General features: G+C 36.4%; 1 protein-coding gene across 3 annotated transcripts in view; it reads left to right on the top strand.

Annotated features, from left to right (window-relative positions):
* Nucleotides 1-14,702, top strand: part of STAM (signal transducing adaptor molecule) — a 37,355-nt gene that overhangs the window by 11,836 nt on the left and 10,817 nt on the right. For all 3 annotated transcript variants that reach the window (XR_012585449.1, XR_012585450.1, XM_074574539.1), the window contains exons 3-10: nucleotides 6,279-6,354; nucleotides 6,442-6,537; nucleotides 7,537-7,683; nucleotides 7,953-8,043; nucleotides 9,903-10,095; nucleotides 10,423-10,517; nucleotides 11,781-11,869; nucleotides 13,594-13,681. Coding sequence is in view for 1 of the 3 variants with exons in the window: in XM_074574539.1 (XP_074430640.1) it covers nucleotides 6,279-6,354; nucleotides 6,442-6,537; nucleotides 7,537-7,683; nucleotides 7,953-8,043; nucleotides 9,903-10,095; nucleotides 10,423-10,517; nucleotides 11,781-11,869; nucleotides 13,594-13,681 (875 nt within the window). In the remaining 2 variants the exon portion in view is untranslated. The remainder of the gene's footprint in view (nucleotides 1-6,278; nucleotides 6,355-6,441; nucleotides 6,538-7,536; nucleotides 7,684-7,952; nucleotides 8,044-9,902; nucleotides 10,096-10,422; nucleotides 10,518-11,780; nucleotides 11,870-13,593; nucleotides 13,682-14,702) is intronic.

Genomic DNA, 14,702 nt, shown 5'->3' with positions numbered 1-14,702 from the left:
ACTGAATAAATAAACTGATATGTTTTAGCAGTGTCCCTGTAAACCCAGGGGACTTCATTAGGGATTTTTCTTACACAATCATAATCTAGGTTGGAAGTGACCTCCAGAGGTCATTTTCTAGTCCAACCCCTCCAGCTTGAAACAGGTCTAATTAGATCAGGTTGCTCAAGACTGTGTCGAGTCTTGAATGCCTCCAAGGTCAGAGTTTCCACAACCTCTATGGACAACATGTTTCAGTATTTAACTACCCTCACAGCAAGTAAATAAATAAATAATTATCCTGCAATCTGATTACAATTTCCTCTGTTCCAGCTTGCCTGTTGCATCTTGTCCTATGACTGTGCAGCTCTAAAACAGATTCTGGCTGGATCTTATATGTATTCTCTGATTAATTAGTTACAGAAAGCAGTAAGGTCCCCTTTTAGTCTGCTCCTCTCAAAACTGAAAGCGGCTCTTCATCTCTCCTTATATGTGACTCTCCTCTGACCATCCTGGCAGCCCTCCATTGGACTTACTGCAGGACATACTGCAGTAGGGCTCCTCAGTGCAGCCTCCTTGCACTGAGGAGCCCTAAACTGGACAAAGTTCTCCAAATGCAATCTTACAAGTACAAAATGGAGGGGAAGGATCACTTCCCTGTCCCTGTTGGCTGTACTGACCGCTTGTTTGACCCAGGATGTGGTTGGTTGTCTTCGCTGCCATGCTGCGCTGCTGACACCTGTCACCCAGTAGGACCTGTAGATCTTTTCTTGTGGAGCTGCTTTATAGGTGGTCAGCTCCTGGCCTTTGCTGGCACAGACCATCCAAAATGCATCCGAATTTGCAGTCTGCCCATTTCTTCAGACTTCCCAGGTCCTCCTGAACAGTGCCCCTGCCCTCCAGTATATTGATTTCTCCCCCCAGTTTGCTCTTGTCAGTGAAGTTGCTGAGAGTGTACTGCCTTCCATCATTCAGGTTATTAGTGAAGACATTTAGCAGTGTTTGTCCCAGCAGAGATCCCTGAGGGACCCCACTGCCTACTAGCTGGAATTTGCACCGCTGGTGATAACTCTTTGAACTTAGGAGACCAGCCAGTTTTCCACCCAACTTGTCATCCTTTTATCCAGCCTGTGTTTCACCAGTTGGATAATAAGGAGACTATATGAGCTTCAACTGTATGTCGAAACTTTGCTAAAACCAAGGTATAAAGTATTTGCAGCCCTTCCCTTGTCCTCACCTCCAGAGTCTTTGTCACAGAAAGCAACAAGGTTCTGTGTTTCTTCTTCTTGTTTTGAGAAGCTATTCTCTGACATCAGGGCTTTGATAAATGTACCTTTTGAAAATGTGGTATTATATTAACCACATCTTAATATGGGCTGCTAATGCTTTGATTATTGATTCTTTACTGAGCTCTCTCATAGAATTTATGCATGCACTCATTTTTTGGGCATAAAAAGTTAAAGTATAATTTGAGTTAGCAAATAAAAATACATTTTAAAGACATTATTTCAGTGCATCTATAGTGTTTTTATTCAGTGTAGTATTAGACTTTGGAAATGTTTTAAATACAGCTTCTCCAAACGTTCCCTGTAACAATTCAGGTGAGGAATAGCATCAGAAAGAGTTTTGCCATTGCTGCCGTTTAGTGAAAGTCTTCTCTGAGAACGACTTGGATGGCCTTGTAAAACTGCGGGAAACAGTAGGAGATGCCAGACAGCAATGGCCCACCTGGGACTTTTGTTCCAAAGGACAGGTTTGCAAATAAGCTTATTCCTTGGGATTAGAGATGGCCTCTAGAGAAGCATTTATAAACAGCATGGCATATTGAGACTTCTGTGCTGTTGTGTATAACTGGAGTTAAGATAACAGCTGGCAAATCATTAATAATGTTTCATATTAGTCTGTATATTTAAAACTGCATTTCTGCTCCTTGTGCATTTTGATGCTGAACCTGTAACAATAACTGTATTATTGAAGGCTTCAGTATTCTATTTGATCACTGAAAGCATTTCCACAGGCAAGACTGAGTCTCACAGCAGTTTAGCCTGAACAGTGCTCAAATGCATGTAGCTGCAAGAGACGGCTGTTTGGGAGCACAGACAAAGCTAGAGATCTTCTGGCGATGTGCAGCTAAATTTCTCTGGGACAGCTGGAGTTTCTGTTATGATTTGTGCGTGTTGGTTGGTTGGTTGGTTTTGTGTTTGTGGGTTTGTGTTTTTCTTTTTTTTTTTTTTTTTTTAAATAAAACAGTGGTTTGATCCTGGCTGTGACTTTAACCTTTGTAATATTTACCCTGCTTGTAATAGGCTGTCAGCTCACTCATTGCTTAAATTCAGATTGTGTTAAAACTTGCTGATAGTGGGTTTTCTTTGTTTTGATGGATTACGTCATGCCATAGGAAGGTAAAGCACGACAAAGTTCCCCATTAAGAAGTTTAAATGAGATATGCTGTGCAGTTTGAAATTCTCCTGCAGTTTAAGTTCCTGTGGCAAGGATGCTAGTCTCCTTAACTGGGATCTGCATTAATCTTTTAACTAATTCTGGTCCAATACAAGCTGTCTGATGCTGCTCTTGGCAGAAGTTTAGATTATAAAATCTCTGTTTTATGGATTTTCTTTGTATCAGTCTGTAAGCTTCATGGCATGCTTGCAGCATTTTGGGTGTAGATCATCTTAAGCGTGAAGCCACGATAGACTAGAAGGACTGTTCTTCATTAAGTGGCGTTTTGTCCCACAGTGTTACATGGCACATTGTCTCATTCAGGTCTGCCAGCAACTGGTTTGCATCCAGAGTAATTGTTGGAAACCTGTTATGCTACAAAGGTGCTACATTTTCTCTTAAAACAAATTAGTTACAGTTCAGTAACAGAATTGCTACTGTTAATTTTTACATTGCAATACCTTTGTTACAGAGAATTGCCAATAGCTAAAAAATGTATCTTTCTTCCTTTAATCCAACCAACTAAAGTAAGTTTTAGCAAATTAGAATTCTATTGAATTTCTCTATTTTTTGTGAATTTCAAAATCTAATTGTCTATGGGACAATCAACACATTTTTTGAATCTCTGAATTTGTTTTAGGAACTCATACAGTTCAGCAGTTGCATATTACATTGTTTGCCTGCCGTTTTGGGGGAATATCGGTAGCTCAGTGCGCAAGTAGCCTTTTCAACATAGAAACATGATTAAAACAAAGGTTCTACCACTAGACGCAATCTTTTTTTTCTGTTTTTATACAGCATTATTGAAAACTTGTTTTATTTTAAAACTTACATTTGACCAGCATTTTAAATCATCTGATTACAGGAAAGGCATAGATTTTTGCCTTGTGTTGGCTTTCTGCAATGAAAATGCCTGCACAACTGAACCTATAGTTTATCAGCTCTGAGTAAAATAACATTATAAAATTTGAATGATTCATTAAGAAGAAGAAAAGGGAAAATTAAAGGCCATATATGGTATATTTTAGCATGAAGCACTCCTTCCTCTGTCAGTTCAGTGCTAGCCAGTTCCCGAGTCTAATTCTGTTTGCATTTGGCTTTGAGTTGGTTGTACCTTTTGTATTAAGTTAATGAGACACATCAGTCTTTATGTTTGAAACTATCATAATTTCAGTTTTTCTCCAGAACGGTTACTTAATAAAAATGATGGCTGAAAAAAAATGAAGTCAGCGACTGGGAGAATACACCAATGGTTGAGAAAATATAAATGTTGATTGAGGCATTCTCTGTTGGGGTTGGGTATTGAAAAATTGTCATTGAGAAATGGTTTGTCTATATTGCTGCTTGCCTAACTTTGTCCTGATTCCTTGTGGATTAATCACTGCCTCAGTGAGTCAGTATTCTGGTTAGCTGGTTCTTCTTTGGTTGTTTTTGTGCCTGTTCATACAAGAGAGAACAGTAAAATTGCTTACTTGACAGTCTTCCAAACTACCCTCTTTTTTTTTTGTGGGTTCCCCCCCCCCCCAAGTTACCCAATCTCAGTAGTATTTTACTGGTTATTGCAGTGTATGTCTAACAGGCTGGCCAGGAAGCTCTTTGACTAACTTGTTTCTAAAGGAGCAAGGAGGAAAATTGGGTCACGTGTGTAGTCTTGAGCCCCACAGGCAGTTACCTTAGACTGTTAATGAACAATAAATTCCTGAAAATATATGAAATTTTTTGTGCAGAGTAGTATTTTAAATTCCAATTGCTGTTAATTTTGTCTTTGTTAAATAAAATATAATCAAGTACATTACTTTTTCCTCTCTAAAACAAAACCTGAAATTTATTATGAATGTTTTCTAGATATATTTGTGTATGATACCATAGCTTCTATTTTATCTTGCCCTATTTTCCCCCTACTGATTTGTTATTCCCACGTACCATACTCCTTCTGAAATTTTTAATTGTAGAATTGTTGGAGCAGAAGTGTGGCACAGTACTTCTATAGCATGGTCTGGAGAGTTGCCTAATAAATAGATAGAATTTTGTTCTCTCAGGGTGTGTGTCTTCCCTCTGATTTCTGCATAGCACTTCTTGTAATTTACAAATTAATCTTATGATTAATAATTTGAAGTAAAAATAAGGATTACAGTTCTGTCTGGAATGGCAATTCTTAGTCTGTGTGACTAAACATTGGTAAGCCTTTTGTTTGGGTGTAGATGCAATCACAAGATTTATTTATTTTTTTTTTAACACTAGAGCACATTAAAACATTAACACTCAAATATTGATCGTTTCTGTTAAATACATGATCAAATAGTAGATCAAATAGAGTTGTTATAGTAGATCAAATAGAGTTATTATTTTTAAGGTGTTTTTATGAATTACTGAGAGGTTTCTTGTTGGTTTCTTTACCTTTTCAAAATTGTACTTGACATACGTGGAAAATCATTTGGCTTTGAGGCTTTCTTGTTACTTTATTCGTTTTTAATAAGACTTTGGATTCCTTAATAAAAGAATCTTAGGCTAGTAGTTCTGTTCCTGAACTGCTGAGCTCTTGATCCTGGACCCTTCCTTTATAAATACTGGCTTAACAATTAAGGGACATGCATTTTTTTTGTGCTTGCTCTCGTATCACATTGGTTCAGTGTGTGTCTACTCAGTCCTACTCATAAATTAACGGTTTAAAAAAGTAGTTATTTCTGAAAATCTTAGCATGTATTCTTTCTCAATTAAAGTGAACTTAGGAGAAGTCTTGGATAATCAATAGATAAAAGACAGTGCTTGCCTTATAGCCTTCATTTGTAATAATTGGTTATATGAAAGTATACACTGAGTGATATGTAGTCTTGCTGTGTGACAGCACTTTCTATAATTAGTACTACTAAATATGAGGTGGACGTTTCTGTAAAATATAGACACTGACAAATATAGTATAGCCAAGCAGTGGTGTAACATACCTAAGTTTCATGTTAGTTCTTGGATATCAGCTCAATAGCAAAGTCATTTTGCTTCCAAAAAAAAATTTACTACTCCAGAAAATACTCCAGAAATGCATAAAATCTCTTAGTTTAAATTTACCTTCTTTTTTGCTCTTTCCCTACTTACCCTCTTTCAGGGTTATCTTTTCGGGGCTATTCAACAGATAATGCTTGTATGTCCATGATAATTCCTACTGTAGCCTCCCTCAGCCTTCCACCACCTTTAAAGACAGAACAAATTAACAAGAATTCACGTAGATTTTAATATGCTAAACTGTGTCTGAAACTCCCATTCAATTTTTTTCTTAAATTTCCTTTTCACATTATTTCTATCTACCATAATACAGGTAAGACTTGAATTCTATATTTAATTGTTTTGAAACTTTGATGTGGAATGCATAAAATTTTTTTTTGTACTTACTGATTCATTGCATATCTTCTTTAAAAGTGTTATTCTGTAGATTAAAAGAGACTCTGAGGAACGTAATGGTGGTAATTTTAAAAAAAAGTAGCAAAAGGGTGTTGGTAACCAATATGGAAGCAAACATTCTTACATGTGTATGTGAAATACAGAGGAGTAGGTGCATAGGCTACAGAGAATTACAGTTCTCTAATGGTAAGGGATTCTGTGCATTTCTAGAGTATTTACAAAAGATAATGTAACTTACTGAGAGGTTTTGATGACTAAGAAAGCTAGCAATCCTATCTACAGATAGAAATGGCTATAACTGTTCACTGTGTTAATTGTTTTTAATGTTAAACTTATAAGCTACTAAATAATTTAGTGATGATGTTCGGGAGAGCTTGCTGTCTGTTAGCATTGTCATGCATTGTCATATATACAATAGGAAATGTTCATTCCATTACATTTTTTTAAATCTGTCTTGTGTTTTGTAGGCCTAAGGACTGTCTCCGTTCTATTATGAAGAGAGTGAACCATAAAGATCCCCATGTTGCTATGCAAGCATTAACAGTAGGTTCTTTTTAGTGTAGTGCTTTTCCTTCCTGAAAAGTTACACTGCAAAAAATCTTCTCTGAGTTCTAATCTTTCTTTCTTTAGCTTCTAGGAGCATGTGTATCAAACTGTGGGAAAATCTTTCATTTAGAAGTCTGTTCAAGAGATTTTGCCAGTGAAGTAAGCAACGTGTTGAATAAGGTAATGTATTTCATTGATTTATACAATTCATAGAAAAGCGCAATCAGACACGAATTGGGGTAATCTGAAAGTGGAATGGAATCTGCTTTTGGGAGACTGGAAATTTGGTGGTGGAGGAAAGGGTACAAGATTACTGGAAAGACTGTGGCTGTGAGAAAGAACTTTGTGAATACCACTTCACACTACAGTTACTTGGGGGAGGCGTGGTGTGGTGTGTTAATTTGTAAATATACAAATTCATTTTTACATTAAATAATATCAATGAAACATTAAATACAGATGTGGTGAAATGGAGATAATACAGGGCTTTTATATAATGTTATTTTACTTTATTTTGGGCCTAGTACATATTGTATTAGTACAGACAAAATGCTGGTGAACTATTCTCCCTTTCTATAAAGATATCCATTGGTGATACGGAATCACGGAATCATGAAATCTTCAGAGTTGGAAGGGACCTCTAGAGATCATCTAGTCCAACTCCCCTGCTAGAGCAGGATTGCCTAAAGCACATCCCTCAGGGCTGCATCCAGGCGGGTCTTGAAAATCTTCAGAGTAGGGGACTCCACAGCCTCCCTGGGCAGCCTGTGCCAGTGCTCTGTCACCCTCACCGTAAAGAAGTTTTTCCGTGTATTTGAACGGAACTTCCTATGTTCTAGCTTGTGCCCATTGCCCCTTGTCCTGTCACTGGGAACCATTGAAAAGAGCCTCGCTCCACCCTCCTTAAACCCACCCTTTAGATAGTTGTAAACATTAATCAGGTCCCCCCTCAACCTTCTCTTCTCCAGGCTAAAGAGTCCCAGCTCTTTCAGCCTTTCCTCATAAGGGAGGTGCTCCAGTCCCATAATCATCTTGGTTGCCCTAACATTTAGTATCCCTTCGTGACTTCAAAATAAAATGTCTATATAGTTTATATTGACAGTAACATGAAATTATTTGAAATTAAGGAATTAAGAACAGATTCCTACATTATTTAACTAGTTTCTACTGTTCTTGCAGGGTCATCCAAAAGTTTGTGAAAAGCTGAAAGCCCTTATGGTGGAATGGACCGATGAATTCAAGAATGACCCGCAGCTTAGTTTAATATCTGCTATGATAAAAAATCTTAAAGAGCAAGGAGTCACTTTCCCAGCTATTGGTTCACAGGTACATTAAAATTTGTGGTTGTTCTTAAAGGGAATGACAAATTCCTTTTATCCTCAGTTCTGTGTTTTACAGTTTGTAGTCTTGAATTCTACAGTCTGTTTGACAAACGAAATCTCTCTCGTCTTAATAAAACACTCCTTTGAGGGGTGAAATGCTCTGATTTACTTTAGATTTTTATATTGCAGATGAATACAAATGAAAATGGTCAACTTAATACATTTTCAGGTTTTTTTGTTGAATTCATTTTTACATCTTTCACTTTTGTTTAGGCTGCTGAGCAGGCAAAAGCAAGTCCAGCTCTAGTTGCCAAAGATCCTGGTACAGTAGCCAACAAAAAGGAAGAGGAGGATTTAGCTAAAGGTGAGTGCATGTACTTGTTGACCTCATGAATATATTGGTAAATATCAAATAAAGCAGGAAAAATTTTTTTGCTTCCTTTGTCTATGTGAATAGTATATTTTTGGGTTGTGGTTATGACTTCTGTTCCTTTCTTTTTGTACCCTTCTGGATGGTTAGAGATTAAAACTATTTTATGGGTAAAAAACATGAAAAATTACCAATTTTTACTTCTTTTTTCCCATTCCAAACTGAAACAATACAGTAAAAAATCTTCAAAATCTCATGTTAAGGACATGTTCCACTATGGAAATGTTTGATAAAAGTTCTGCACTTGGATTTTCCCTCTTTCTGGGGCAAGGGAAGCACGTTCATTTCCGATTTAAACATTTGATGGAAGGAGAAAATGAGAATTATAGTATAAGTTGTATGCAAAGTATTTTGGGTATACTACTTTAAACTTTTATTCCTTTGAATACTGCATCTGTAGTATACTTTAAAGCTTTGATTGCTGTAAGCATAAGTAGCTGTTAAATGTCTCACTGCAGTCCCAGTAAACAAAACTAGGATGTTTCTTTTGATTTACTGTTGTACTAAGGTATATGTAAAGGTCATTTAATGATCCTATACCAGACACGTGTGAAGTTATTCTTAGAGCAGTTTGATCTTTATGGTCTAGATACTGTTTTTTTGAGGTCAAACTTCAGCAATGTAAAGACCTCAAATGTAATCTGTTGTGTGTTGCATGGCTTTGGGCTTAAATTGTACCAGTGTACGAGTGAAGCTGTTGTGCTAGTAGTTGGTGGGTGTTTGCAGTTTCTCATCTTTGATAGACATTTTTGTTGTTTAGCTATTATCTAATGTAACATTGATTTATTTAAATTGGCATTAGCCCATCTGTATGTGTTACTAATTGTTTCTTCAACAGTTGATCCGCCAAAGGATCAACTCAAGGGATTTCAAGGAATTTGTGTCTCCAAGGTTAGGATTCTGCATGGGTTCTCTAATGCTTGTTCTCTTTTTTTTTTTTTTTGTGGTGTCCTTCTCCGTCCCTTCTTAAACATGATCATTTTTTCCACAAATTTGTGAAAGGAGGATTTAATATGAGTGAAACCTTTATGCTCTGTCAAGTTTAATTGAAAATGACCAAGTGTAAAATTATTCCAGGGAGAAAACAGGAATGGATGGAATTTTGCTTGTCTAAGCAAAAATATCTTTCTGAATTATGAGTTAACGAGGCACTGGTTTACTGTGAGAGTGACTGAACACTGGCACAGGTTTCCCGGAGAGGTTGTGGAGTTTCCATCCTTGGAGATATTCAAAAGCTGTCTTGACGTAGTCTTGGGCAGCCAACTCTAGGTGACCTTGCTTGAGCAGGGGATTGGACAAGATGACCTCCAGAGGTGTCTTCCAACCACAACCAATCTGTGCAATTCTCTGATTTTGTTAATTCAGGCTAAAGACTGCTAATCTAACAGAGAAACAATGTGTGCCTGAACATATATATCTTTTTAATGTTTCAAGCGATCCGGAAAAGTTGAACATCATATATATGCTAGTAAGAATATAAATACTTTACATCAGTTCAAGGTAATAACAATAATAAAAGAATGGGTCACTTCACTGAGTTATCCTGTTAGTGCTTAAGTGCTATTTATTCATCTTGTCCATGTTGAAAGCCTCACTAAATCTGTAGGCAGAATTGTGCTTTCTAGTCGTAAAACATCTTTTTGGTTTTTACCATTATTTCGAAGTGAAAGGCAGAAGTTTATTATGATGCAACAGGAATGGAATTATACTAAAAGTTTTCACAGAGTTCAGTTTTCATATCATTTAACCCATTTTTATAGGGAATTTTCATGGGACTAACTCTTCTTTTGTAGCTATTGAACTGTCACTAAAAGAACAAAGGCAACAGCAAACAACACTTTCCAGTTTGTATCCAAGCACCTCAAGCCTTTTAACAAATCACAAACACGAGGGCCGAAAAGTTCGTGCAATCTATGATTTTGAGGCTGCTGAAGACAACGAATTAACTTTTAAAGCTGGAGAACTTATAACTATCCTTGATGACAGGTAATTTATATAGAATGCCTACTAGAAGTATATTAGACTGTAAAAATCCATTGAGAATAATCGTATCTTCTATGTAGAAGCATACATTGGAATACAATTGCAATAAAATACATTTACATATTAAATACTTTATTTGGTTATCTCCTAGATTTTTTTACATACAAATGTAATCGTGTAAAGATTCTCGTACGAAGATTTCTGCGTTTATACAAGTTGTATTTATGTACAAGTAATATAAATGCCTTGTACAGTGCAATTCTTAAGAAAATACCATGTGAGTATGTTTTTTTAAATGTATGGGGGTTTTAATTATTTTTTTATCTTTAGTGATCCAAATTGGTGGAAAGGTGAAACTCATCAGGGTATAGGATTGTTTCCATCAAATTTTGTAACAGCTGATCTTTCTGCTGAGCCAGAAATGAGTAAGTAACACCACGTTTATGTATATATGTTAAGCCTTGCCATGGCCCAAGGGATATTTCTGCAGTGATGTACTTTCCCTATTTCCTTTCCCTTATGATAGAGTTCAGTTGCAAGTTAATGTGATACTTGAAGTAAAACTGCGGAGCCCTTGCTGTGCTCTCACAAACAACAGTTGTATCTTTGTGTCGGATCAAGGTTGCCCACCTTGGCACCTGCTGAAAAATACGATGCTGTCTACTGCTGACTTTGTCAGTAGCTTCCTTGAGACTCTCTTAACAACTCCGTTGACACCTGGATAAATGTAGGCAACAGCAGGTTTTTTACAAGTTGCCTTTTTGCCTGGTTGCAATGGTACATTTCTAATCAAGGAAAAACTGAAGGCCCCGGGCCAGATGGGAGTCAGAGACAGATTACTGCTGTTCAAACAATTCAAGAAACCAACACACTCTGGGTATGTATGTGTGCATAATGGAAGGAATTTTTTTTTCTGCATAGCGGTTATCATCTTGTATCTATGTATATCAGTCTAACCTACTCTTAATATTTATTAAAAATATTTAATATTAGACAAGGTTTTAAGATGGTAGAACTGATTTCTGTAAATCTGATGGTTTGCAAGATGAATCACATGTGATCTCAATACGAGTGTGCCAAAGAAATGAGCTGGTCAGCAGAATTACATGCTGTAGGAGTCACCTGTTCTATGTTAAGACTAACTGATAAGAGTAGTATTTGGCAGCTTTTTTGTTGTGACCTCCACTACAGAGGAGTAAGATGCTTTTGCAGGTACTATTTGATAGAGAAGAAATAGCAAAATTTGAGAATTTTGATTCTGTACTCTTCTCTGGAGAAAAGAAGGCTCCAGTTTGTCATAGATGATTTTACCAGTTTTCTCTTAAACCTGACTCACTAGCTCTATTTCTTCTAATCACTCTATCTCAGTCTGTTTTCCTGATGACTTTTATTAATATTACCTGTAGCGAGACTACGATAAAGACATTTACTTGCTAAAAAGGGTTTATATTGACCTTGTGTGAACTGTTGTCTTTTTTATGCAATTTACGGATTTGTTTATGAACATTGATTAAGTCTGTGGAGATGTTTTTGGCCTTCAAAAGTCAACAAAATACTAATTTTTTCAATTTTCACAGTCGATGTTTCAAATGCGAAGATTTTAGGCAACATGCTATCCGTATAACATTTATGTCATTGTTTTGTTTATTTTTATTTTATAAAATAAAATCTGTCTTTTTATCCTACAGTGAAAGCTGAGAAGAAAACAGTGCAGTTCAGTGATGAAGTTCAAGTAGAGACAATAGAACCTGAGCCTGAACCAGTTTATATTGATGAAGTAAGTGTGATACAAGTACTGATTTTCAGGTGCTGGCATATTTAAATATGTGATGTTTAAACTTTTTATCTTGTACTTCAAAAATAATTTGAAATATCAGGAGAACATAATCAAAAGAGAATGGAAAGCTGATTTAATTTTAAAAAAATATCTGCAGTATTCTAATTTGTTAATGTGTCTTGAAGTCCTTAGGAATTTCTGAAACTGAATTTGGATACTGCATTCCTTTTAGGGCCCTACTCCAGGATTGTACATCTGTTCACCTCCAAACTAAAAGCTTGGTTGGAGTGAGCATCTGCTTTCAGGTTTTGCTTTAGGTACTTCAGGATACCTCAGAGATACCCATCTTGAATGCTGGCTTAGATTTATTTCCAGTACTACCACCACTTCTTCTCCCAGTCTGAAAGATCTCTTTCCTTCTCTGAGAACTGTGAGCTTTTTGTTGCTCTGTAAGTAATATTTAGTGAGATTCATACAATCTCACCACAGTGATTCTGGAAAGTTCCCAGCAAATCTCAGCCCAGGATGTTCTTCCCTGCCTTTTTTTTTTTTCCCCTTTTTCCTTTTTTTTTCCCCCTTTTTTTTTTTTTCTTTTTCCTTTCCCTCCCAGGGAGCTTAGAACTGTTCTCTTCAGAATTTTTCACTTTCCCTCTCCTTTCTTTCTCAACTAGGGTTCTGTCATTGTTTTTTGAAATGAAAAATCATTTATTGCCTTCCTAAAGTCTTATTTAGGACTTATTTAACTCCTGCCTGAAATACTTCTCCTTCCAAGACATACAAGTTAGTTTTTTATCTGCTGAAATAGCTTATCTCAGGCCTGCCTCTAGGTGCCTTCCAGCTTTTGTCTTCTGTTATTCCACATTAGTTTATGTTTTAGTGTCTTGTTTTGTCTGTAAAATGATCATAGTATAATTTTTAAGGAAGTAGTTCCTTTGGCTTCTTCCTGTTTTTCCTGGGGTTAAGAAGAAAAAAACATGGTTTTAGTTTACACTTCGTTACAATTTATGTAACTCTGTCCTGTTAAAGGCTATTTATTTGATAGCACTCAGCTAAAAAGTGATTTTTAATCATTTACATATAACATTTGGTTAAGCAGTATAGTTCACTCCAAGACATACTTTTCAAAGAACCTGTTAATTTTCCACTCTTCTATATTTTTATAAATGGGTTGCACTTAAACTGGTTAATCAAGGATGCCTTATTCTGAAGTCAACCATGTGACACCTCCAAACATCATCTTAAAAAAACCCTTTCATATATATTAGTAATGACATTGCTCATGTGCTAACAGACCTCATACACTGACAAAATGCAGGATAGTTTTTCGGTGAATTTAGTTTTAAGTACCCGTTTCTTTTTAAGATACTCTCTCAACATATTCTGTCAAAACATTTGCACTGTCCCACTAGGTGGTAGTATTGCATATGAAATGAGTAGAATGGAATAATAGAAACTCCTCAGAAAATACTGTTTAGAAGAACTTTTGGGAATAAGTGGGTATTCTGTGCATTACACTTGTTCCTACTAATTATTTTTATCATTTGGTTTATCCTTGTTCGTTCCTGTAAAGTAGTATGATTAGTATTTTCTTAAAGTTGGTCTAGATGATTTCCAAGTCCTAAGTGATCCAAATGGCTGTTGTAAATAGCAGCTTTAGTTTACTGTCCCAAAGGTGTTAATTCTGCCCCTCCACATTCTCCCTAATTACACAATTTGTGTTCTAGGATAAAATGGATCAACTCTTGCAGATGTTACAAAGTGCGGATCCATCTGATGACCAGCCAGACCTCCCAGAATTGCTTCATCTTGAGGGTAAGAAAATCTCATGGATTTTTTTGTTGTTTTCCTCTCTAATAATTACCTATACCAAACCTAACTGAAATTAAGCTGAAACTACTTCAGCTTCATGTGCATACCACAAGCATGCCCAAGGAAAGTGCCTGAGCCATAGTTACCGTCTTCCTTCCTGTTTCCCACATTTAAGAGACTTAAGTGCAAAATTTTAACTTAGAACAAGCCCACACCTCTCTCCAGGAAACTATATTCTATATTCTTTTAATTTTCAAGACCCAGGAGTACTTAAATTTATTTTACTCATCCATTTTTTCCCTCCACAGAGTAGCACAGCATGAGTTGCAAAGGGGGCATAAGGAAGATTCCATGAGAAGAAGCAGAAATACTACCGAGGCTTAGAATAGACCTGTGGGTGTCCCACTTGTTTTTCACTTGCGTGCATATTTGTATAGGACTTTAAATTTGTAGCACTCTATAAGGTATTTGCTAATATTAGAGTCAAATTATTCAGGCTACCTCTTCAAAGAGGCATTATAGACCACTCTACCTAGATTGAGAGATGCAGCAAAAATTTTGGAAGGTGACTTTGGAGAAGGAAGTAAAGAAACTTACCAGTTATTAGACAGAAGAACATTGGCTTAAACTGACGATTCAGATAGGATCAGACTTCGTTAAAAGAAAATGGCATATTCCAGATCTATCTAGAAGTTAATCAGGAAAAAGTGCATAAGCTTGTAAGCATTTGGGTGTCTCTCATCTTTCCACACCCATCTGGTTCATCATACCTGTAAACAAATCCTGGTTTAGGAACTGCACATCAGTGACGTGTCTGCATGTTATTCTAGTTCCACTAAAGCTAAAGGAGGGTAAAAAGAAACATGAATGTTTTTTGATTCTTTCAAGTACCAAATATAGTTATCTGTTGTCTAAGAAGGGGATTGCCTATATCAAGCCTCTTGATCTGGCTTGCATTAGGATCTCCTTTCAAAATGCATTGTGAGATCATTAGAACAATACTGAGTTTTACATAAACTGTGGG

The sequence above is a fragment of the Larus michahellis genome, chromosome 2 (genome assembly GCF_964199755.1).
Source record: "Larus michahellis chromosome 2, bLarMic1.1, whole genome shotgun sequence".
Classification (NCBI taxonomy): Eukaryota; Metazoa; Chordata; class Aves; order Charadriiformes; family Laridae; genus Larus; species Larus michahellis.
Note: the sequence above shows the minus strand (reverse complement) of the source record. Positions and strands in the feature narration are given on the sequence as shown.